The sequence below is a fragment of the Lepisma saccharinum genome, chromosome 28 (genome assembly GCF_977018435.1).
Source record: "Lepisma saccharinum chromosome 28, izLepSacc3.1, whole genome shotgun sequence".
Taxonomy (NCBI): domain Eukaryota; kingdom Metazoa; phylum Arthropoda; class Insecta; order Zygentoma; family Lepismatidae; genus Lepisma; species Lepisma saccharinum.
In genome coordinates, this window is record NC_139256.1 from 39,543,199 (window position 1) to 39,569,542 (window position 26,344).

Sequence of the window (26,344 nt, forward strand, 5' to 3'; positions counted from 1 at the left end):
AAGAGACTTACATACTTTTAGTTAACTTTCTTCTAAAACGGTCCAGATTTTCAAAAATGTCTATTTCGCTTCCTAGATTATTGTATTCACTGGGCATTCTATGGAACAGCTTTTAGAAACTTCTAGCTGTGATGTGGGAAAATGTAATATATCTGTCTATAATACCCAACCACCCCCCCTCTCTCTCTCTTTTCCAACACTTTCATCCAACAAGTAACAAGTTTTGGTGTTACCGTGCAAACAAATGAAGATTGCAGTTAACAATTTTAGTACAGTCAACTCTCGATACAACGACCTTTCACAGTTCCCAGGAAAAGGTTTGTTATTTCGAAGGGGTCGTTATTGGAATTTGCACCAATTTTCAGCTTAAAGGGAGCTCAAACAGACACAAAGATGCCTAGGAGATGGTAACACCATTTATCCTGGTAGTTATACAACCTGTTATGCACAGGATGTGTGTTGTAAGAAGGAAAATAGAACATGAAAAGGTTTTCACAAAAGAGAATTTAAAATAATGTTACTTTGTTTCAATTGTGCACAGTTGTTGCGTTTCCAGGAAATTCTTACAATTCTAGTTCATGAGAAACCCGTTTGCACCGAGACCAATGGAAAGGAAAACAATCTCTCCCTTATTGCAAGCGAAACTCGAAGAATTTTGACACCAGTCAGACTGGTGCCAGCAAAAGTCGGGAGATATCGGGCAGAATGAATGTTGGATTTTATAGGGGTTTACTGGAGCATTGTCTGTTACAAGATTAACTGGTAAGATTAGATCTCTCGGGAGAAACAACACAACCTCTCTAGGTACCAGACAAAAAAAATAAACTCAATTTTCGTTCTGATTCAGCTGTGTAAAATACATCGTAAAAAAAAAGTCACTTTTCTTTGCTTCAACCAACTTCATTCACCCTCCTTCCCCATTCAAGGGAGCAGTCCAAACACCTTCCTTGACTTTCATTGTAAACCAGCGTGAAAAAGGAAATGCGCAAGTTGCGATCTATTTTCACCCAATGCATATTGTAGGACAGGTCATTAAACAACGTGGCAGTTGATAATCATTCGGGTTTGGAATTGAATTTCACTTTAAACTGTATATTTAGTCCTGATTAGCCCATCAGCATAAAATGTACTGAAAACAAGCTTTATGAAACTGCGCATTTTCACATATCAAAATGGTAGATCGTTATTTACTCACGTTTAATCGACGATTTAATGTTGTATTTAGGAGTATTCTCGATGTCAAACACCCACCCCTCCAAATGTTTTCCCTTTGAATAATGTCTTTTTAATCAGTCTAAGCGACCATTCCTACATTGAACACACTTTTTTTCCTCCACATGAATGGTTCTGAAGAAAAGCGAATGCAAATTAAATTTACAGATTTGCTTATCAGAAGGTGCAGAACGTGAAGTTATTTTAAGTTTTGTTTTCCTTTCTGGAGATCCAATTTCGTTATGTCAAATCAAAACAGCTTTGCGAGATTCAAAACAATAACTTTTTCCTTCGCACTGGATGAGTCATCGCTGTTATCGGCAAGCAAGAGCTTTGCAGACGCTAGACAAAACACTGGCGCCAGCTGCATCGCTGGAATTTCGAGCAACCGGTGGCGGAAGAGAAAAGTCCCAGCATTTTAAAGATGAAGACGGAACTTTTAACAGCAGTGTAAAGAAGAAAGAAATGACCCTTGCTTTACGTTTTACCATGCAACAGACAATAATATGGGCAATATTTCCTATGCAGACAACAGCATTAAAAATAATAATAATAATAATAATAATAAATAAATAAAAAAAACTGAAATCTGCAATTATCAACATTGCCGTGGACACCAGTGGCGGAGAATGAGCTGGGGAAAGAGTAGAGGGTCACTTTTTTTTTACTTGTTCTATGGTGTTTGTTCGTTTTCAAGAATATATCCAGAACTGGTTGCCCCATTTTAGACGTCAAAGGAAAGTAAGAGGGGTGGTTCGTGGGATGTGCCGAAGCCGATTACAGATGTATGAAAATCGGCCGAAATTGACACATCGGCATCGGTATCGGAATCGGCAAAAATCCGATATTTAAACCGGAACAGATTATACTAGAGTTTTTACCTTCTAATAAGTTTTATATTCTAGTTTTGTAAGATTTATTGAAAATTTGGTTATGATTCATCATTATTGTAGAGTTTTTGTAATAAAATTATTGCAAACTCATTCAGAGGATCAACCTAACTATAAATCGGAAATAAAACAGTACATTGCTGAACCAGGATCTGCTGTTGTATTGGAAATTCAAAAATGAATATTCAAACCTGAAGCAAGTCCTGAGAAAATACTTGGGCAGACTGCTGCATCAGTATTCAGTGATTGAGTGTTCAGTGTTGCTGAACAGATTTGAGATAAGAGAAGAAGTAGGTTACTTCCTGAAGTGCTTCCAAATCTCGTGTTTCTGAAGTTGAATCTGGCAGAACAGGAATTCATTTTGCATTTCAAAGAACTGCTTGTGTACTAATGTTTAATCTCTTGAGAATCCATGTTCTTCTTAAAGGTTCACATAACATTTTGTAGATGCAAATGTACATTCGCATCTCTTGAGAATATATATGTATATACATATGATATGCAATAGAAATATACATAGAAAATGTATTTTTGTCATGCTGAAAATAACATCCCATTTCTGTTTAATAATCTTATGTATCGGAATCGGTTAAATATAGGCATCGGTATCGGTTCCAAAAATTATCGGTGAGTACATTGGCATCGGTAAATTTTCAGCTTCGTCACATCCCTAAGCTAAGCGTCAGGTTAACCTTGCAGCAGGTTTTATGTATCAATCCGCGCGAGAACTGAGCTCAGAATCTTCCGTGCCAGTCTTTCCTCAACCGCCGAGCTGCTTACATCGGAGACACTGAGAAAATCTACAGTATTGCCAACCGCACAACACATCAAAACCCGCATGCATGTCAAGTGGATTGTATTTTTGCTTCTCTTTGTCTCCTGAAACATAACATTTTAAAAGTACTTTCTGCGCATATATTATTTAATAAATGTGTCATTAATATAAGAGCGAAACAACTTCTAAACATGAGAGCATGTGTGTATATTTCGAGCACGCAAAAATAAAAATAAACAAAGATAAAAGTAAACAACGATAGGCCCCTCTTGAATTTAATGACAAATTATTGTTTTTGGTTTAGAAAGAGATAGATTTATGAAAAACTTGGTTGCTTCGTTCGCAATACATCCGTTACTGTAAGACACACGCACTTCAAGTTGTACCACCAAAAAAGCATGATTTGTTATTGGTGATATATACAATCAGGTGCATTGTCTGTCGCTATTACTCTGGTTTCAATTTATGAATCACTTCACTAAACCAGGATTCAAATCTTGGTCTGTCTATTTGTTGCTGATAATCACCCTTCCCTTTCTTTGCGCTGAAAAGTAAATATGCGCCTTCAACAAAGCTTTCATTGCCGCCAGTGGGTGAAACAATAAGCCTCCCCCTTCCCCTCATCGTCGGTTTCTTCAGCCCTGGCGGTGGTTTTGCATGGTGGTATCCTTCCATGGTTTATTCCCCCTTCCCCCACTCACCGAGTTGAAGGACGTCTCGTCCAAATAATAAACATGTTTCTTCTCACTGCGATATATTTTAATACCGCGGAGATTCTTTTGTCGTCAAACAACAAACAATCGTTTCCTCTTGCTAAACTCAAACCGCAAATCATTCAACACCCGTGATACAATTCGTGTGCACATTGACGGCAAATCACCTCACGCCCTGTTTTACTTTGATCTTGTTGCCGCAAGGAGGATTATGCATTTAAAACAACTTGCTTGACTTTGAAGAACATTTCCTTTCGGATGAAGCCCAAAATAACATTCGGGTAAAACCGCGCGCTGAACAGGAGATTCAGCCATTCTCGCCGCTCTACAATAAACATAGGGTTAAAATAGTGGGATGTGCAACACTGGTATCAGCGATTTCACGCGCTCTGCAACGCATTCAGTCTCGCTCGACTCGCTCTAAAGTTTCAATGTCTCTTCAACGCAATACAGATTCGAGTTGGCGAATCTGCGGTTCTAAGTTCGTCTGCACAGTGATTGCAACCAATTAAGTCCATACCTGCTAATCAATGTATTATTTTGTCTGTATATTACAAATTAAATAACTGTTTTCTTGCAAGTATGCAGTTGTGTCGGAATAGAACCCGTCTCAGTGGAACTATATTCTTGCGCGCACGTTTGGATCTACATATGCTAAAACCTGCTGCAAGGTTGACCTGACGCTTAGCTTAGGTGGTTCCTTTTCCACCCTCGCCTGTAATCAGCCCGCATCAGCAAGAAAATCGTGGCTGAAACAATCTGCATCGCCCCCCCCCCCCCCCTATGTTTGCTGACAGGAAAAGAGGGAGAAGTCAGTCACCCAAATGAACACTTTTTTGGCAGATATTGCGACATCGACACAATTAGGAAAACGTATGAAGTGGGAAACGGGAGTTATGATGCACGTAAGATCGAAGTAAACTTTTGTGGAAAGCTGGATGACAACGCATTAAGCGGGTTGACGTTCTTTAGTTCACCTATGTGGTTTTGATTATCTCTAACAGTTCCGCTTTTTTATGAAGTGTTGCAGGGAACAAAGAACACGTTTTGAATGAAAGCGGTTACCGGAAGTTGTCGGCTACAAGGCCGAGAGTTGCTCACTCACGGGAACCTGCTGAACTCTAGGTCAGAACTGGACAGATGGGCCAGACTTCCAGGCACCACGCATCTGTATTTTCGAACATTCCTGCGATCTTATCTCTCAAGGTGGATCGATGAAAGAGCTTGACCTGCCATACACATTGGCAAAGACTGCAAGTCCAGCAGTCATTTCGGGCTGCTCCCACCCTCCCCCGCGAGTTTTCAGCAGCTCTTAGGACAAGGAAACAAGTCAAGTCGATTTAAAATAACATCCAATCACATTCGATCTTCTCTTCTCGCGTATCCAAGAGCAAGCGTGGCAAAACAAGCCTGGTGCATTGGGTAGCGGCAGTCGGGTGCGGGGTAACATTGGTGCACTTGAGGGAGGGGAGGGCAGAGGTCAAGTGCTATTGGATATCACTCAAGCATGGTGTGGTGGTGTCTATTTTTAGTTCAGACCTAATTGTGACCGTTAGAGCGCTCGTAAAGGGAATGAGTGGAGGAAAAAACAACGCATTTTTCGGCCAATTTCCTTCAATTTTTCAACTTTTTTTCCTAATTTTTCTATTTTTTTCTAAATTTTTCACGGGAAAAGGGTCGTTACTTTGAGAGGGTCGTTATACCCGGGGTCGTAGAATCGAGAGTTGACTGTAATTTGTATTTTGTTACTGCATCATTATTAATACAAGTACTTACAATTAAGAATTGGCAACACATGCTGGAAGTATCATTACAAGGGGTGACATATTCAGTGCTAAGCAACTTGTTGTAGACATGAATAGATTCCACTGATTATACATACGAGGGTCGTTCAAGTCAATCGGGGACTTTTTTTAAAAACAAATAGAGGAACAAATTTCAAAGTGTGGTAACTGGATTTATTTTTCCACATAACCTCCTGCTACAGTTATACACTTATCCCAGCGTTTAACTAACGCCTGGAATGCTTCGGCATAGAAAGATTTATCATTACGTCGGAACCATTGTAGGACAGCATTCTTCACTTCATCATCAGTGTTGAAATGTTTTCTTCCAAGGAATTTCTTCAGGGGTCCAAACAGGTGAAAATCACTTGGCGCTAAGTCAGGACTATAGGGGGGTGTGGTAATATCTCCCAGCCGTTTTCCTGGAATGTTTGGAATGTGCGTGTGTATGCTGTCGTGCATTGTCTTGCAAAAAGAGAACATCCTTTATGATGAAACCTGGACGTTTCTTCCATAAACTCTTATGCACATCACGCAGAACACTGCAGTAATACTCACTGTTGATAGTATAGTATTGATGCTTGCAATTTCACGACAGGTTATGCGACGATTGTCCAGGATCAGCTGCTCCACGCGCTGAATGTTCCCAGGAATGACTGGCGTGGGCTGTGATCCACCACAACCGGGATCGTCAGTAATAAAGATACGGCCATCTTTGAAGCGCTTACACAATTCAAATGTCTTACTGCGACAGAGTGTCTCATTACCGTACTGAGCCTGAAGTCTTCTGTAAATTTCAGCAGGTTTTCTGTCCTCGTTCACTAAAAAACTTCATCGCCACACGCTGTTCCATGTAGACGTCCACACTGTTGTCCGCCATCTTGAATAACGGTCTATGCAGAAGCGCGGGAAATAAGCGCCGCCTACCAGTAATAGCACACAGTTGCCAGTTCCTACTGCATACGAAACCTCCAGCCTAGGCGTCTATTTAAACCTGGAAAAAAATTAAGTCCCCGATTGACTTGAACGCCCCTCGTATAACATGTATTTTGTGTTCTTGAATTGTTTCAAATCATTTTGATTTATTAGAGAAATGTTGAAACTTTATTTTTCAGGTGAGGCGGAATGTTATAGGTGACACAAAAAACACTAAATCACCCAGGCATGTTAACAGTTCGTCATCAAAAAAGACGATTGACCAGTTGCTGCAAATTATAGATACAACCCTTCTCAAATGTTACCTCCAGGTTAGTATTTAAATGCATACCCTGTGGATCTAGTCCCATATTTACATAATGTGAAATGTTACTGACATTATTCATCATGTTTTTTTTTTTTTCATATGTTCTACTTTTCTTACAATGGTTCTGTAACTTTGTTCAAGAATTATGTACAGTTAAATGCTGTTAGTATATTTTTTATGTAATTTTGTGTATAATTATGAATAATTAATTAAGTGTACTATTATTTTCATAGTTGTGTGTGAATGAATGTGTTTGTTTGATCTGGACAGATCCTAATTAAAGTTATTGTAATTTGTGAAGAGTCTGTTTTCTTGGGTTTCTTCCATGGTTCGTAAGAGTGTAGTTTGAGAGAGGCAATAGGATTTGAACATCAGCCCTCCCCCCATGCGACAAGGGAGTTAGTATAAATATGGCCTGTCTGACAGAGGACAGAAACAGTGTGTGTGAAACTGATAGCCGGAGGAAGAGTCCGAAGGGACCTGGAGTTGATACCTCATGGTGTAAACTAAGCTCCAGTGGAGAAAGAAGATCATCGCGCCGTGCAGCAGGCAGCTCCGGCGTGATGACTGAGCAGCCAGCCGCACGTGGCTACTGCCACGACTCTGTTGGGAAAAATGAAAGACGACCAGTAACCAATCATTCTGATAGGCCCATTCTGCCAACCAACCAGAAGCTTCCATTCCAAGTTGGAATACACAGTTCTGATTGGAACGTTCAAGTCGAGCATGATTCGTCGAGCCAAGAGATAGATATCCACAGCAACCCGGACGAAGTGGAATATGCTTCAGACTCGGCATTGTCCAGAGAGGGAAAGAAATCTATTTTTACTGGGACCATCCGAAAAGCTCAGTCTCCCAAACGACTGCATATTAAACAAGGAGGGATATCAAAATCAGACTCGCCCAATATTTCTATCCCACAGATATTAGAACAGCTGATTCCAAAGCAACAAACACCCATCACAGACAGTGACGGATTTCAACAGGTTCCTTTGCGAAAAACTAGTTTTTCATCTTCTGAGGACAACATATCACAGCCGCCGCTTGAGATTTCCAATCAATTTGAAATTCTCAAGCAAATAGAGCAGAAAGAAGATAATGGTAACAATGAAATGCAGGTAGATGGTGCCGAAGGGGTACCGGAACAACCACAGGATCTGTCTGGGAAAAATACACCTCGTCCACATCATCCTCCATTGGTCTATGTCTGTGAACAGGCAGCTCCACATAATTTCATTAGTACGATAGCTCACATACCGAAATTCGAACCAAAAATTCTTATTACCAGAGACAGCATTTGATTCCAATTGAATTCACAATCAGAACTTGAACGTTTCCGCGGACATCTGAAATATTCACAAGTGAAATACGCTATTGCACCAGAACGGAACAATAATACGATTAAAGTAGTTTTTCGGCTACTACCGATTGACCTAGCTACTAAGGACATTTGTACCCTGCTACATAACAAAGGATATGAAGTTCAAACTGTTCAACTGCCTCCACAAATTTTCCACTTAAGAAGATACTGCTCTTTCTGGTTACTTTCTTCAAATCCCCAGAGGTTACAGATATTTATCAATTGGACTTTCTCAGTCAATATCGAGTGCAAGTGGTACCATATCGTCTGCCTGGAATACTTCAATGTTTTCACTGCCAACGGTTAGGACACACAACAGAACTGTTTCGCAACTCCAAGATGCGTTAAATGTGGCGAAGATCATCAAGCTTGTTAATGTTCCCTAAAAGAAGATCAACCCCCATGGTGTATAAATTGTGGAGGCAAACATTCAGCGAACTACCGAGGATGTAGGATATTCACTGACATTCCGAAAAGTTCAACTACCTTAGCTCGAGCAGAACAACTACCTGCTAGGCCGATGACATCGACAGCTCCAAGAACATCGACACCTTTAAATGTTCCACCACCCACACCTGTACCATCCAGAACGTCAGTAGCAGCTCAATCTAAAACTTCAGCTACGGCTCCCTTCAGACCTCCAGTTGCAACACAGCCTATCACATATGCTCAGTATACAGACCCTCAACATCGCCAAGGATGCAGATCATATTTTCCTCATTCCTCCCCCAACATCTATGGGAGACGACATAATAGCGTTACTGGAGATGGCAAAACATTGGAATCTATCCAAAATTTGCCAGCATCTCTCTAGAGGTTTACAACTTTCCCAAGCAGCAACGGGAATGTCGGTTATCAGCTTTATAATTCAAATACTTCCAGAGATGCAATCCGATGGCTGCTTTTAGCAAGAGAAACTTACTACGTCAAATCAATTTATTGATATACAATGCAAACGGAATTCAACATCAAATCCCTGAATTACATCATCAATTACTTGCCAAACAAGTGGATATAGCACTTATAAACGAAACTCATTTGAAACCTCACATCAAATGGGAAATACCTCCATATCGTATATTCAGAGAAGATCGAATGGCCATCCAAAGGGTGGTCTTCTTATCCTATCTCGGAAAGGACTAAATGTGGCTCAATTTGCAATTCCTGCGTTACAATCTATCGAAGCGCTAGGTATTCGTGTACATACAGCCAACGAAGAACTGCTGATGATTGCTGCATACCGGTCCCCGGGATCTGCCCTCCAGGAACAAGATATCCTCAAATGAAATGCCCTGGGACCACACGTTCTTGTTGTTGGGGATTTAAATGCCAAACATCCAATGTGGAACTCAAGAAAATCAAATACGGCCTGTAATGTTCTTCTTCGGACGTTACCAGATACAGCTTTTTCCATCTCAGCTCCCAAGGATCCAACTTTCTATCCCACAGGAAGAGGACTTCCGGATGTGTTGGATGTACTGTTATGTAAAGGAGTGGGGACGTGTACTGCTCCTTATGTGGAAGATGCTCTCGCATCTGATCATCTGCCTGTCTTCGCGGCACTGGCAGAGGGAGTATACTGTCTCAGTTTCCAGTTTCTACAGACCTTTTCTACCGATTGGGAACAATTTCATCGAGATAATACCAAAAGCTGGATCTCCATTACACCTTCGAAACTCCTGAGGAAATTGATAGCGCTGTGCATCACTTTACAGTGGTGGTAACCACAGCTTACCGTCGAGCTACTACGACCAACCCTACTCCGGAAAGGAACTCTTCTTCACCAGTACTAACTGTCTTTTTGCAACTTATCCGTTGGGCAAGGAGAAGGTGGCAAAGAACGAGAGATCTTCATCACCTTTTTGAATGGAAATATATTGCAAAACAGCTGCACCAATATTTACTACGCGATAGAATCGCCAAATGGGACGAACGTCTCCTAGATCTAACTATTCAAGACTCGTCCTTTTGGAAACTGGCCAGGACTCTAAATACGCGTGGCAAAGTAGCTCTCTCATCACTCAATGCTGTCAACAGACCTGTATTGGCTTCAGAAGAACAAGCAGAACTTCTCGCCCAACATTTTCACAGTCATTTCCAACTGAATGAAGGATTAAACAATCTGGATACAGAGCAGGCTGTAACACATAGTTTCAGTCATTTACTACAGCTTCAACCCAGACTGGACGCCCCACATATCTCTCCTAGAGAAATTGGGGGTATTACAAAGAAATTGAAATCTACATCAGTTCTGGGATTAGATGGGATACGCACCACAGCACTACAAAGATTGACTCGCAAAGGATTCGTGTTCCTGGCCAAATTGTTTACAGCCATCCTAAAAAGAGGTTATGTTCCTCAAATTTGAAAGCTGGCCAAGGTTATAGCCATCCCCAAACTTGGTAAAAATCCTAGACGTTAATAACTATCGTCCCATAAGTTTGTTATCACATGTCAGTAAAATAATTGAGAGAGTTATCCACAATCGACTGACAAAAATTATCGAAAATAATCATCTCTTACCCGACCATCAATTTGGTTTTCGTCTGGGACATGGCACGACAGAACAACTACTTCGTGTAACAGATTATGCTGCATCATATATATCAATAGGAAGCATCGAGCTCTTGGACTTTTTATCGATGTTCGCAAGGCTTTTGATAGAGTCTGGCATCAAGGTCTATTGCACAAATTGTCACTGCTTCCGATACCGGAATGCTACAAAAAGTTTCTGACCGTGTATCTGACGAACAGACGATTTCAATTGGATGCAAGCTGCAAAAACACATCTATTAAAATTACAAAGACTGCAAAATCGAGTTCTTCGACTTATAGGTAACTATCCTCGATCAACGCATGTTATACAAATGCATGAAGATCTAGAAATACCATATGTTAAGGATGTTCTCTGTCAAGATCGTATCAAATTATGGTACAAACTGGGCTCGCACTAGAACCCATTAATTAAACAAATTGGGAGTATTCCCAACAAAGTCGACAGGATAGCTCTTCCGCATCCTATATAACATATCTGGCTATTCAGAACCAGTGGTTATGAACCACCTTGTATGCTTGTTTTGTCACTTTTATATATGTATGTATTGTTTTTGGGTATTAAAAGGGAACATTGTCCAATCTCTCCTCTTGCGACAGTAGCAGAGGAGATTTGTATAAATTGATGTTATAAAAATAATTGTTGTAAATTAAAATTGTAGTTGAAGATACCTGTCAATGTAGAATAAACCAGACAAAGCATCCCGAGGTGGTTCCACCGATGGTAGCTTCCATGTAGTAGTTCCGCCGTGGGGCTCAAATTAGAGAAAATATGTAAATAATGTAAAATAGAGAACTTAAGGAAGAATCTGAACGTTGTTTGTTGTAAATAAATGTATAAAGCCCATTACTGCGACTATCAGCAATTCAGTTCCCTCTGCTTCTTCAGGTGTGGCATCAGGAAATGTCCAGTACTCCGCTGTTGAACTCCAAGTCCAAGGTCTTCATTAAGCACCCTGGACATTGATTGTTGTGAAATGTTCAGCTTCCATGCCATTATCACCTGCTTCCGGATGGGATTTCGGCAGAAGCAAGCCAGCACTGCTTTAATAGTTGCTGCTCTTCATGTAGTGTGATGTTGACTAACTCTTGGGTGATCTATCATGCTACCAGTCTCAGTGAATCTCTGTATTGTCCGATACACAAACCTTTTGCTGTTCTTCAGGATTTTTAGGAGGTGGAAAATCTTTAGGTGACTCTCCAACTATATGCAGAGCAATTACGGTTACTCTGTTTTCATATTTGCCCCACTCCATGCTAAGCGCAAGAAGATACACATTACTCTTTCACAGTTGAACACACAATGGTCAGCAGTGAGTTTCAGCACAAGCATGATTCTTGAGCCTGGTTACCGGATGTACAGTCCAAGCCAAAAGTTGGTGCTGTGCGTGTGATTTCAGGAGTAAATTTCTAAATATGCAGTTTATTTTTCTAAGAAGAAAACCATTGCATACATTAATTAAGGAAGTAAAGGTGCTATGTAGGTTCCTCAGGAACCATTGAAACTTTACATCAGATCAGTAAAATATCAGTTATCGGCGTCAGTAAACTTTGTTAGTGTCAGCAGAAATTTCATAAAACTGATGTTAACAATTTAGTTTTAATTTTTTTTTTTAATTTCCAGACAAATGATGCATTGGTTGCCCCACTCCTTCGGTTAAATCACTGTCATCTTCAGGAAACAGAAAAGACACTTAAAAAATTTCAAAAATTTAGTGAGCTCATAATTCTATACCAGACGAAGGGTCTCCACCAGAAAGCTTTAGAATTGTTGCAGAAGCAATCCGAAGGCCCTGACTGCAGTCACCAAGGCCATGACCGAACTGTTCAGTACCTGCAACATTTAGGTATGTATCCATATTGATGGAATTCGGACATTTATCAGTGCAACAGGTTAACAAGTTATTGATTTTGTGCCATGCTCAGAGTAAATTAGTCTTTCATGTACAGTAGTCCATGTTGCAATACTAAGCTAAGATTTTTTTTTAGATTTACAACACATTACAGAACGTAACAGAAGTGAATATTAATGTTGGCAAGATTAGATAGGGTTCCTTTATTTGAGCTGGAAAATGAAATAAGGAAGTTCTAACAAAAATTACAATATACTACTTTCCCACAGATATAACGTAGTACTTTTCTCAGTATGTATAAACACTGATTCCCCACCAAAGTTCCTGCATTCGAGTTCCAGCCTGGGCATGGATGTTTTTTTTTCCTTGCAGGTGTCCCTTCATCAATTTCATCTATTATTCATTCTTCATGCTCATCATCACAATTAGTAAAAAGTGGCAGAAAAGTAGTACTAAATAACCAAAATACAAATACGATTAACCTCCTGGGTTTCGACACAATGTTGAAAATCATAAAATAAAGTTACGACAATCCAGTCTTGTATTTGGTGCCATATACGCTCAAGTTTGTGTTTGTTTTTTAGTTCGCGTGCATCATGCTTGGCAGTGCTGTCATCGCTTTTGTGAAAATGGCGTCTTCTCAAGAGAAAGCACATGCTGTGGTATGGTTTGCCGAGTCAAAATTAATTGTTACGGTGCAGCGTAAGTTTCGGTGTGTCTTTAACAAAACACCGCCAACGGACAAGAGCATCAGGGCATGGTACAGAAGTTTTCTGGAAACGGGGAATGTGTTGAAGCCAAGGGGAGGACAAGACAGTTGAGCGAGATTGTGATGTTTTTGTCTGCAGCTTGCGGAAGTCGATCAGGCAAGCCACAAACCATGTTCTTTCTCTTCTTCTTCTGGGGGTATGTTAAGGATGCAGTTTACTCAACAAAGATGCCAAACGTGAATGCTTTTGAGTGACCGAATTGTTTCTGCCATCGATACCATCCCTTACGATGTGCTGCTGCACGAAGTGGGATACCAGCTGGACATTCTTCGTGTCACTAAAGGTGCTCACATAGAAGTGTGGTAATTTTTTGTAAGAAACTTTTTGAGTTGCTCTTTGCAATAAAATTACCAAAAATGTGCAGGTGTGTTCATTTTAATTTCCCTTCACTTCAAAACCCCGGAGGTTCATCGTGTACACCCTGTATGTAAACAATGAGGATGTCAAAAGGCAAAAATTGGATTGCACTGGTTGGCAGTCTTGATTTTAATTGTTTCATATAGAACCATTTCGAAAATAAAAATGCTTTAATGTTAAGCTTGAATACAAAGAGTAAAATTATATGTGCTTTGAGGCCTTGAACCGCTGAAACATATTCTGAGAACAGATGATGTACTTCATATTCTGTAGGATAGCAGTAGATTTTTTTAATTGCTTTTCATGTTCTAATTTATTTCACATTTTAGTGCATATTGTTAAAGTTTTATTGCTTATTTTTATGCATATTTGGCTAATTGTAATAAGATGTCCTACCCAGCTCAATCTCCTTGTCCCCATTTCTGCTCTAATATCAGAAGGTTTATCAAAACATCAGTTTTTCACAGTATTTCAGTTCTTTCAAACAGTTTTCATCAGATTCTACATCCTTGTTGCTCTTTCTTATTATCTCTTGAGACTGAAAGAGTTGAAAAGAGAAAGAAAAACAGTATGATTCTGATGCAGGGATGTATGACTAAATAAATTAAAATGCATAAAAATGTAAATCTAGGAAATACCGTATTTACTCATGTATAATGTGCACTTTTTTCCAAAATTTTTGCCCCCATAAACTGTGGTTCATATTATGCACGGAATAATTCGGACAGCCAACATGAAACCGTACAGGGTCATTCCATGATTTTGTGACACTTGCATTGATTTTTCATGTTTACGGAACCATATCATGTTATACAGGTATATCGTTGTAAAGCTTAAATTCTGCAGTTTCTGAATATGTCAACAGTATTCTATTCAAGATGGCGACACTAATGTGCAATGCAATTGAAATAAGTTCATCACAGAATGAAGGAACCTTCTCTTCTTGGTCCACATGGCAACAGGTGACTTATCGAATAGGTAGGATGTCATTCACTGTTGATCTGCATAGCAACAGATTTTACGACATGCAACTAAGAAAGCCATTTCTTGAGCCTTGATTATACTGCACATTATATACGAGATATATTTTGTTATTTTCCCCCATCAAAAACCAGGGTGCACATTATACACGCGTAAATACGGTATTTCTAATATTTTGTTGTATTAGAACCTAGTAAATTAAATGCTTGATGTAGGAATATGTAAAAACATGGTTCCACTGCATATTTATTTTTACTTAAGAAGTCTGTTCCAATTGCTTTGCAGAAAACATGAGTACTAAGTTTCTCTGTAATTATTTACTGCCATGTCCCTCATTTCCCAAAATATGAATTTAATGTTAATAAATTCTTTCATCTGATTCAGTGTCCTGGTTTCTTTCTTCAACTTCAATTGATTTGATGATACCAATGAGAAGTTTTTAAAATGTTACTACATGTAATAAGAAGAATGTCATCTTTAAAATGTTAAAAATGAAATGAAATATTAAATGTTTATATTTGTGTACTGTAGTAATTTAACCTTTTTTCCAGGTAGAGAGCATATAGACCTTATCTTTAAATTTGCTAGTTGGATCTTGGAAGCCCACCCAGATGATGGGTTAAAGATATTTACGGAAGACATTCAAGAAGTTGAACAGCTACCCAGACCAAAAGTTTTAGACTATTTACTTCGGACTCAGAAATTGCTAGTCATTCCTTATTTAGTAAGTATGTATTGTGAATATATTTTTTGATGGGTTTGTAGCACACTGTTTTTGTAATTCTAATCCAGGAATACATTATGCTGATTCAACACCATGTCAATACCATTATGCATGCACTAAACTTTGCATCATTTTCAAATGTTTCTGTAAATTTTTCCACATGGTCTGTTGTGGAATCTGTAATTCTAGTCACACGTGATATCAATTTCTTGGGGCTGCATGTCTCATGAACGTGATCTAATTGTTCCTCTAATACATGTGGTCTCCCAAAATGCACATAATGCATCTCTACAGGGCTAGCAGCCATTTTGCTTGGCTGATGCAATGGGTGCTCATGTGATTGTCAAGAACATCTGCAATCGTAAAAATTTTCAACCCACCTCTGTGGTATATTGCTTGTGTGTGTGTAATTGTTTTTGTTCTATACAATGATAAGTGTCTTATTTCTGTTATAGTAACCCTACATAGTCATCATGTGTTTTCCACAGTTGTGCCATATTTGGTGCATTATAGTATTGCACTCCAAAACTTGGAGATCTGAGTTCGAAACTTCAAAGATTTCCAATCATTAAGTTTACACATTTCATTTTTATCACTAAATCTGCCTATTTCATTTTTACAGTGTGGGCCAGCCTCATTTTGGGTGAGCCATGACCCATCTTTAACATTGCTTCTGTGCTGGATAGTGTTAGATAGTGTTATTTTCTGGATTGTAGCAGCTGCTTTTGTGGGTAGTGGGGGGAGGGTGTAGATCCACGTTGCTTGTTGTTGTTAAATGAAAGAACAATATTCTATCAGGTAAAGCCAGAATTATGTCTATGTATTTCTCTTTCTGAGGAAAAACTCATGACAGTCACAATCATACACATTAATTAAGTGAATTAACCCATAAATGCCAGCTGTGACATATGTGAGAGAGCATTTTCAACTTTTTGAACATACATTGACTCAGGTAATGTTTGGAGTGTTTGCCCTTTAATGTTAATTTGATACCAATGAATTTTATGTTGGTAAGAATTTCGTATTGCTATATCATTAACATGTGGTGTGGTCACCAGGCTCATAGCCAAGAGCATCTCTAAAGCAATGATTCTTGTGATGCTCTACAGGAACATGTTGTACACGTGTGGGAAGATACCAATCCCATTTTCCACAATGCCCTTGTCCACCAGTATCAGGAGCAGGTGCAGCAGCTCATGGAAGGGAAGGAGGAGAAGGTGCCTCCTGCCATCTCGGCAGGGAAGGAGACTGGAGAGCTTGGCCGTATTCGGAGCAAGTTGATTTGCTTTCTCGAAAAGTCTTCACACTACACTCCAGAAACCGTCCTGGTCCAGTTCCCATATAACTGTAAGTAAGTTTCAGTGTGTGCAATAGGGTGATGACTTTTTTACAACCTCATTTCCCTGTATCATCATTTGATGAGCTTTCATTAAAGATTAGATAAAATCTTACTTTCAAGGCGATTAGATAAAAAAAAACTCATGCACAAAATGATTTAAAAAAATTTATTTATCAGTTTTTTTGCCCATTTTTTGAAGTCACTGTAAGCAGATATAAAATTGAACACAAGCTTTAGAGTCACATATACAACATTATATAGGGTCATCAAACACACAAGGCAGTCAATTATTCACGATAATGTCATTGGACAGGATGAATCTCAGTGGGAGGTTGTCCTTGTTGCGGCAGGAGTCGTGCAAGTCTTGCATAACTTTGATCGCACGCTCACAGCACTGGTTGCTTCCAGGTTGGTTGTTAATTGGAGATTCATCTGTTTTCCAGTGGGTTTTCAAGCATTTGAGACCTGTTGGGTAGTCATTCAGAACTGCAGATAGTTCATCAAAATCTTCAGCGCGGAACAATTGACTGCTGAAGCAATGGTCTGCCCATGAGTAGGAAATGAATGAACAAATTTTACGCAGCCTGTTCCGGGTTTCAGGCAGCATCAGAATAAACGCAAGAAGGGCTAGAATGGCACGAGAGTTCCATCGTGCATTTCTGATGTTTGGGATGTGTTGAAACTTCACAAAGGGGATCTCATTCCTGTCAGTGAAGTGACGGAAGACACGAGTGAGGTGGCAGAGAAACTTCATGTCGTCTCTCCAGCCGCCTGTTTCGTTAATCTCAGTTTCACCGTTGCTGAAGGCTGCTTTCAATTTATCATAATTGCTCATCAAATCCTGCACCAAGAAGTACTCGATGTTTGATGATTTAGTCGAACCATGGAGCTCATCGTCCATGACAACGCGAAGAACGTGATCCTGCACATGGTGCTGGCAACTGAACTTGGGTTTAGGGTGACCTTTCTCTTCGAACATTTGCTGCAGCCGAAGAACAACGCCTGTCATCTTGCCGGTATTCACGCTTGTTGTGTCTGCAACAATCATCACAATTGATCCCCACAGGTTGAACTCCTCTAACACATCCTGGAGTCCTGCGATTGTTTGATCCTGCGATTGTTTGAGCTTTCCCATCTTTCAATTTGAGTACAGACAATTTAATTTCTTTGCTTCATTCTTGAGGACCGCAGCCTCATATTCAAAGACATCAATGTGTTTGCCGTCACTTCTCCAGATGAAGCGTGCTCACTAAGTGCTTCTTCATCTGAGCAGCTATCGTGTAGATAGCCTTGTGGATTGCTGACTGACATGGGGTTGGGATTTTAATGCCCTCACCAGAAAGCTGGCAGCACACCTTTGCTGCTCCATGGGACGACAGCTTTGAGCTTGTAACAAGGCATCTTGCAATGCCTGTTGGGTTATGCTTCCTTGTGCTCGTTGATGCTTCATTCTCATCCTCCCAAGGACTGTCTTTGCTGTTGTCGGATGAGTCCGTGTAACTGTCGGAACAATCAGGTGGCGCTGAGCTGGTAAGTGTTGACACAGTCGCTTCCATTGCCTTCTTTCGCTTGGATGGGTGGATGGTCTTTGCACTAGCACGTTTGCAACTGGAATAACCAACCTGGCCCTTGCTCTCAATTTGCAGTTTGTAGAGGTTCTCATCCTCTTTGCACATCCATTCGCCTTTCACCTTGGTCACGTCAAACAGTTCATTCAATGAATCAAAGTTTTGTTTCTTTCTGCATCGCTCATAGTCTTTCAGAAGGTTTGCTAGTTTTGCACAAAAGGCTTGATCAGATACATGCGGGAAGTTCAATGTTTTGTTCCATAGGGCTTTAAGCTCCACAGCAATTAGACCGATCCTCTCTCTCTCTCCGTTCTTTGGCAGTGGATTCAAGAAATTTGAAGCGTCCAATGACGTGGCTTTTCAGGGGCATGCGACTCCTTTCACTCAAGGGTGCTTCATAAATTGCCACGTTGCCTCTTCTTGATGGCACTTGAAACTGGACTAAGTTCTTTGTCCAGGTTTCCTTGTTCTTCTCCGTGTTAGAAGAGCTCTTCTTGAACGACATGTTGTCTTTTACTCAGCAACTGAAATAGAAAAGGCTTTAATGTAAATATTAAATACGTAACAAATTAAAGAAACTGTTATTGACTTTCCATATATTTTATTTAAAAACAAGCAAAAAACAATTATAGAAAATAAAAAAAGACAGACACTAATAATATATTAGATGCTCAATTATAATTAGCGAGAGAGTTCAATGTAGCTCACCAAATAATATAAGGATTTCTTTATAATATACTCTGGATAATGCGCAATAGTTATAATAAGGCAATAATAATGTTGACACCAAATTAATCTAATTAAAACTCAACTACCCGCTTTGAACACCTCACTTATATAGCAGTTTATACCACACTGCAAAACAGCTGAAGAAAATGTTTGTACTGTACAGAAGCTTCCCGAGTAATTACGTCACCGTGACGTCTCAGTCATGCCGGATGGCGCACAGCGTTCTATGATTTTCTGGAATATTCCATACAATTCTCTGGTGCATAAATTATTGCACAACTCAGTTTGCTGAATTATGTTATATATAAATATTGTTAATACAATTTTATGAAATGGTAAAATGGCATACATAAAATTTAAAAATGGTTTGTGCGTGACCTGTTTCAATATTTCAATGGATTATACCTCATTTCATTCATTAATAGGCGAAAGTTCATCCATTTGTGCTACAGGAAATAATTTTTGAGAAAAAAATTGAAAAAGTCATCACCCTAGTGTGCAACCTTGTAGCATTCAGCAGGCTTTAACGTGTCCGAGGTTACAGGTTTAAACTCTGGTTAAGGCATGTTGCATGTGTCATTATGTTCGCCTCTTCAACAATTTTATCAGTTAATCATTTATCCTCATATCACTATTAACCCAAGAGATAGAAAATCAACATGAAAAGGAAAGTAATAGACAATGTTGAAATAAGTGTAAAGAAGCAAAGAAGGTATCATACCAGGTGTATAAGCTTAAATCTGCTGTTTGCTCATAGATGGCGTTAGTGAGCGTATGAAGCTACCATGGGCACGCCATACCTGATGTTTGTATGAGTTGGCCATCTGCCAACACGAATCAGTGCACATCGTCAGCACGTGCAGACAACAATAGACAGTGTTCCTGTGGTAAGCATGTCTAGTTTTGTGCCAGAAAAAGAGCATATGCTGGAAGCTCTGCTTTTCTGCTCCCATTTGAAGAAATCGGCTGCCGAATCACATCGAATGCTTGTGGAGGCCTATGGTGACAGTGCTGTATCAGAAACAACATGCAGGGATTGGTTTCGTTGGTTCAAAGACTGCAATTTTGACCTGAGTGACAAGAAGCGTGAAAATCGGCCCAGGAAGGATGAGGACCATCAATTGCAGGCTCTTTTGGACGAGGACAATACCCAAATGCAAAAGATGCTTGCCGAGCAATTGGGTGTTACTCAAGCAGCCATTTTCATGTGTCTACGTGCCATGGGAAAGGTTCAAAAGATCGGAAAATGGGTGCCGCATGAATTGACCGATCGGCAGCTGGAGAGACGCCAAAACACATGCGAAATCTTGCTTGCCAGACAAAAAAGAAAATCTTTCCTGCATCGGATTGTGACTGGCGATGAAAAGTGGATATATTTCGAGAATCCTAAATGCAAGAAATGGTGAGTTGATCCCGGCCAACCATCAACATCTTCCTCGAGACCAAATCGCTTCGGCCGGAAGACGATGCTGTGTGTTTGGTGGGATCAACAGGGTATCGTCTACTTTGAGCTGTTGAAACCTGGTGAAACTGTCACTGCCCACCGCTACCACCAACAACTGATCAAATTGCACTGTGCTCTGCGTGATAAAATGCCGGATTATCAACAAAGACATGACAAGCTGATTTTCCTCCACGACAACGCCCCATCGCACACATCAAGACTGGTCCAAAACTACTTGGAAACACGCAACTGGGAGGTGCTACCCCATCCTGCCTATTCACCAGACCTGGCCCCTTCCGACTACCATCTGTTTTCGTCGATGGACCACACCCTCGCTGAGCAGCACTTTGATTCGTCTGCAGACGTCTGAAAATGGGTTGATGAATGGTTTGCCTCGAAAGAGAAGGACTTTTTTTGCCGTGGTATCCACAAATTGCCCGAGAGGTGGGCAAAATGTGTAGCTCGCAAGGGCAAGTACTTTGAATAAATTTCTTGTTGCTTTCTATGAACAAACCATGTGTTTTTCTGACTACAAAACAGCAGATTTAAGCTTATACACCTGGTATAGTTTGATGAAGAATGTAAGTTTATTATTAAATATGCAGTTATACCTGTTGCTAAGCTTGATATAGTGTCGAGGTGAAACATGTTCGTTAATATTTTATCAGTAGAATTGCCCAAAATGTAATGTAGGCAATTTGATTTACTTTATATTTCAATGCACAAATTAATGCCAAATTACCAGTTGCTTTTCATAGAGAAATGTCTGAATGGTATTCGAATTGTATCTGTCAATTATTTATTTATTATTATGATCTTTTATCTGTAGAGAGTACTAAATTCATCAGTAATTGTCGAAATAAATGAAAGTATCTTTGTAAATGGCAATTTATTGTAGCCACACAGATTAGGTAACACCACCAAATGTTTAGAGCTATGCATGCTTTTGGTCATTTGTACAATATTTGTACAAATATTTATATACAAGATTTATATAAATGTGTAAATGAATTTAGAAAGGGGTGGCAACCTAAAGTAAACTTGATAAAAGATAAAGACGGTGATTTTCTAGCTGACCCAAGCGATATTCTAAATAGATGGAAGAACTACTTTAATGACCTTTTAAATGTCCATGTAGGAGATAAATCAGAAGTAAATGAAGTCCACACAGCAGAACCTTTAGTTCCAGAACCTAACTTGACTGAAATTAAAGATGCTATTAAAAGGCTAAAGAATAACAAAGCACCTGGCATTGATTTAATACCAGCTGAGTTAATTAAATATGGTGGAAATTCATTAATATGTCAAATTCATAAATTAATTTGTTTAATATGGAATAAAGAAGAAATCCCTCAACAGTGGAAAGAATCCATAATTGTTCCTGTGTTTAAAAAAGGTGATAAAATGAACTGCAATAATTACCGTGGAATTTCTCTACTCTCAACAACATATAAAATATTATCAAACATTCTTTTAACAAGACTAACCCCATATGCTAATGAAATTATAGGTGATTATCAATGTGGATTTAAACGTAACAGATCAAATTTTTCACATCAGACAGACACTTGAGAAAAAGTGGGAATATAATCAAAATGTTCATCAGCTATTCATTGATTTCAAAAAAGCATATGATTCGGTCAAAAGAGATAAATTATATAATATATTAGTAGAGTTTGGAATACCTAAGAAGCTTGTTAGTATGATAAAAATATGCAGCAGTGAAACCGAAAGTAAAATTCGTGTGGGTAATAATATGTCTGACAAATTTACAATTCATGATGGGTTAAAACAAGGAGATGCATTATCTCCATTGCTCTTTAATTTTGCCCTAGAATATGCTGTTCGGAAGGTAAAAGAAACTAAAGAAGGTCTAAAATTAAATGGTGTGACTCAGTTGTTAGCATATGCAGATGATGTAGACTTACTGGGGGATGATGTGAATACAATTAAGAATAATGCTAAAATATTTTTCAAAACTGCTAAAGAGATAGGTTTGGAAGTTAACAAAGAGAAAACTAAATATATGCTTACAGGCCGAAACCAAGTGTTAGGTAATAATCAAAATCTAATTATTGATAACAACTCGTTTGAACCAGTTTCCAAATTCAAATACTTAGGAGTAATATTAACAAATGAAAATTATATTAAAGAGGAAATAAAAAGTAGGCTTAATTCAGGAAATGCATGTTACTTCTCTCTTCATAAACTTTTGTCTTCTCGTTTAATATCTAAGAAACTAAATGATACGGTCTAGGTATGGCTACAAGGCTTAGTCTTCACGGCAAGAAGAAGAAAAATCATAACCAGATATATTCTGTGTAATGTTTGTTATATCATGGTTCAATGTATTTGAAGGCTTCGGACATAACGTCCAGTGTATATTAAATGTATTAATTGTTCACCGTCTGGTTATTAATCCTCATTACCAAGTCCTTCACCCCGAACCATATCAACTTGGCGCTGCGGACAGTGAATAGAAAATTTGAAGGATTCTAATCGTATCGTCAGGATGACTTTATCGGAACGGGATTATAACAAGTAAGATTTCTGTAGCAAATCAACAAGACGGTCTTACATGTAACGTTTAAGTTTGCTAATTTTCTACATGCAAGTTTCAGTTACACATCGTAACTTTCATACTTTCTATCAGTTAATGTAATTTGAAGTTTCGATAACATGGCTCTCAACATTACATTCAGCGAATTTGCTGAAGAAAATGAAGATATCGAGAGTTATTTCATGCGTTTTGATCAACTCTGTCTCGCCCAGAATGTGGCAAATGAAAGAAAAGCAGCAGTTCTCTTAGCAGTCATAGGTCCTAAGGCTTTTCAAGTACTTCGCAATATTACGGCTCCTGAAATGCCATGTAATCTAACATATGCTGTCATTCACGACAAAATGGTTCAGCACTTCAGGCCCAAAACCAACAAGTTTACAGAGAGGTTCAAGTTTCGAAATTGTATCCAATCTCAAGGAGAATCAGTTACTCAATTCGTAGTGAAAATCAAACAACAAGCAGCCAAATGTGCGTATGAGCAGTATTTAGATGAGGCACTTGTTGAACAATTTCTTGTTGGTGTACAATCTGACAGTACTCGAAAAAGATTATTATCTGAAAGTGATCTTTCCTTTGCTAAATGTCAAGAAATTGCTTTGCATTGTGAGTTATTAGAACGAGAAGTTAAATTATTCTCGAATAAGTACAATGCAGATTCTGTGACTTTTGCCACCAGCTCAAGAAATTTGACGCGGATGAATCCAGATCGCCACACAGGCGCTTCAAAGAGTTCACGCTCGGGTGAAACGAGGCAGAAGAGCTACAATCAACCTCAGAACACAACTGCTACCAAGCAATATCCTCACTCCCAGTGCGGCAACTGCACAAAGAATCACCCACAAGGTCTATGTCCGGCAAGAAACGCAATCTGTAACTACTGCAAACGACAAGGCCATTGGAATATACGATGCAGAAAGAAGCAAAAAGATAGAGCCGTGAATAGAACGTCCAGTTCAACCTCACGGAGCACAACACCCGATGAGTTGTCTACGTTCAGCTTCAACCATCTCAACACTTGTGCGCTCAGTCATCGTTCCACACTGATTACTTCTACTCAACACATTTTGGAGCACCAAATCAGTTCGGATAGCTTCATAATAAATCTCCAAATCAATAAGTGTATTGTTAAATGTGAAGTAGATACTGGGTCTGCGGTTACTCTTTTCAACGAGAAGTATTTTGATCAGTTGTTTCCACACTATGTTAAATGTAATTCTAGCCTACGATTACGAGGTGTAAACGAAGGATATGTTCGTGTTACAGCACAAACATCCGTCAAACTATACTTAGACAATAGGGATTATACTTTACCTGTCTTTCTCTGTCAGGAGAAACTTTTATATCCATTGATCGGTCGTACATGGTTGGACATTATTCAACCATCTTGGAGGCGATTATTAGTTACGGCCAGTGTTCTTTCAACTAACACAGTACAAGGTACTATTACTAACGCTGGTGCCGACGACCTAAGGCGAGAAATTTCTTCTAGATACGAGAAAATCTTTGATGGTGATTTGTCCAAGCCAATTACACCTTATTTGGTCGATATACCACTGAGATCCAACTCTGCACCAATATTTCGTAGACATTACGAAGTTCCTTACGGTATTCGAGACCGTGTTCAGGATTCTATTCAAAATCTAGTGAAAGTAGGGTTATGGGAACCGGTCGGATATTCTGATTGGGCCTCACCACTTGTCGTTGTTACCAAGAAAGATGGCTCACTTCGTCTCTGCACTGACTTCTCAGGAACGGTGAATAAAATGACTGAAAACGTCAAGTTTCCCATTGCTAGAGTCGAGGATATTTTCTCTAAGTTGGCCAGGTGTAAATACTTTACGGTAATTGACCTTCAAATGGCTTACGGACAGTTGGAACTTTCTGAAGCTGCCAAACGCATCACTGTCGTCAACACACCTTGGGGCTTATATAAACCTCACAGACTACCTTTTGGCATAAACATAAGTGGAGATCTGTTTCAAATGGTCCTAGCGAAGATTCTAGATGACATTCCCGGAGTTTCTTTCTACTTTGATGACGTCATCATCGGAGGTGAAACATTGCAAGAATGCTTCACACGCACGTGTGATGTCCTGAATCGTCTGACCAAACACAATGTCAAAGCGAGCGCCAGCAAAAGCCAATTCCTAACCTCATCTATCGAGTACCTAGGATACAAGATTGACGTCGCTGGTATACGGCCGTCAGACAAGAACTTGGAGGCCATCCTAAATTCTCCCCCACCTCAAGACAAATCACAATTACGTTCCTTCATCGGGATGATCAACTTTCATCGAAAGTTTGTACCCAACTTAGCTTCGAAACTTCACTTTTTACTTTCTTTACTCAAGAAAAACGTCTCTTGGAACTGGGACGATAACTGTCAACACGAGTTCGACAGCATCATGGCGGAACTTCGAGAGGTAAATCCTATTGTACCTTTCGACCCAACAAAGCCAGTTGTACTTATCACTGATGGCTCTCCTTTCGGCTGTGGCGCACAATTGTGTCATCGAGTTGATAGCGGTCTACAGACCATCGCCTGCTCTTCTACCACCTTCAGTGAGACGGAGCGCAGATACTCCCAGGTAGAGAGAGAAGCTCTAGCCATAGTTCACGGTATCAAGCGATTTCACAAATTTTTACTCGGATCCAAGTTCGAGATTGTTACAGACGCATGTGCTGTAAAGTTTATATTTTCTCCGGATCGAGCCATTTCAAAACATTCATCCAATAGATTGATGAGATGGGCTCTACTTTTATCTTCATACCAATATAATATAATTCATTCCAGCAAGGTAGAAGTAGCTGACATGCTAAGCAGGTTGCCTACGCAAACACGTGACACAATACCAGCTGGAGAAGAAGAACTTCATGCATATTTCGGGTCCATTGAAGACGCTGTAGCTCCTCTTTCTCGAGACTCAATACAGAACGCCACTTCAGAAGACCCACTACTCTCATTAGTTGTCTCCTGTGTAGTAAATGGTTGGCCAGATCAACACGACACGTCTACCGAACGGAAGAAGCTCGCACCTTTCTTCGAAAGAAGAGCTCACCTAACGTACGAGCAGGGAACGCTCATGTGGTCGGGTAGACTTATCATTCCCACAGTTAAACGGAATGAAGTTCTTAGAGCTTTACACGATGGACACATTGGTTCAACTCGTATGAAAGAGTTGTGTCTTTCCAGATTTTGGTGGCCAGGCATGTCAGCAGAGATTACGGATTTTGTAGCGAGCTGCAATACATGCCGAGCAAACGCTCCTAAGGTCCGAAACGGACCCGATTCTTCATGGCCTCTCGCTTCGTACGTGAACGAGAGATGGCATATAGACCATTTTTTCTTTGCAGGGCGTAAGTTCCTACTGATAGTAGACGCCTTCAGCAAGTGGACGGAAGTATGGCCTCTACACACATTGGACACAAAGGAAACGATCCGCTGGCTTATGCAATCTTACGCCACGCTAGGGATACCAAATACTATCG

At 39.7% G+C, this 26,344-nt stretch overlaps 1 protein-coding gene across 1 annotated transcript in view; it reads left to right on the forward strand.

The window, feature by feature from the left end:
• The window catches only part of Vps39 (vacuolar protein sorting 39), a 106,589-nt gene that overhangs the window by 50,599 nt on the left and 29,646 nt on the right, over positions 1 to 26,344 (forward strand). The window contains exons 9-12 of the mRNA XM_083114148.1: positions 6,490 to 6,621; positions 12,155 to 12,377; positions 15,043 to 15,215; positions 16,325 to 16,562. Coding sequence (XP_082970274.1) covers positions 6,490 to 6,621; positions 12,155 to 12,377; positions 15,043 to 15,215; positions 16,325 to 16,562 — 766 coding nt within the window. The remainder of the gene's footprint in view (positions 1 to 6,489; positions 6,622 to 12,154; positions 12,378 to 15,042; positions 15,216 to 16,324; positions 16,563 to 26,344) is intronic.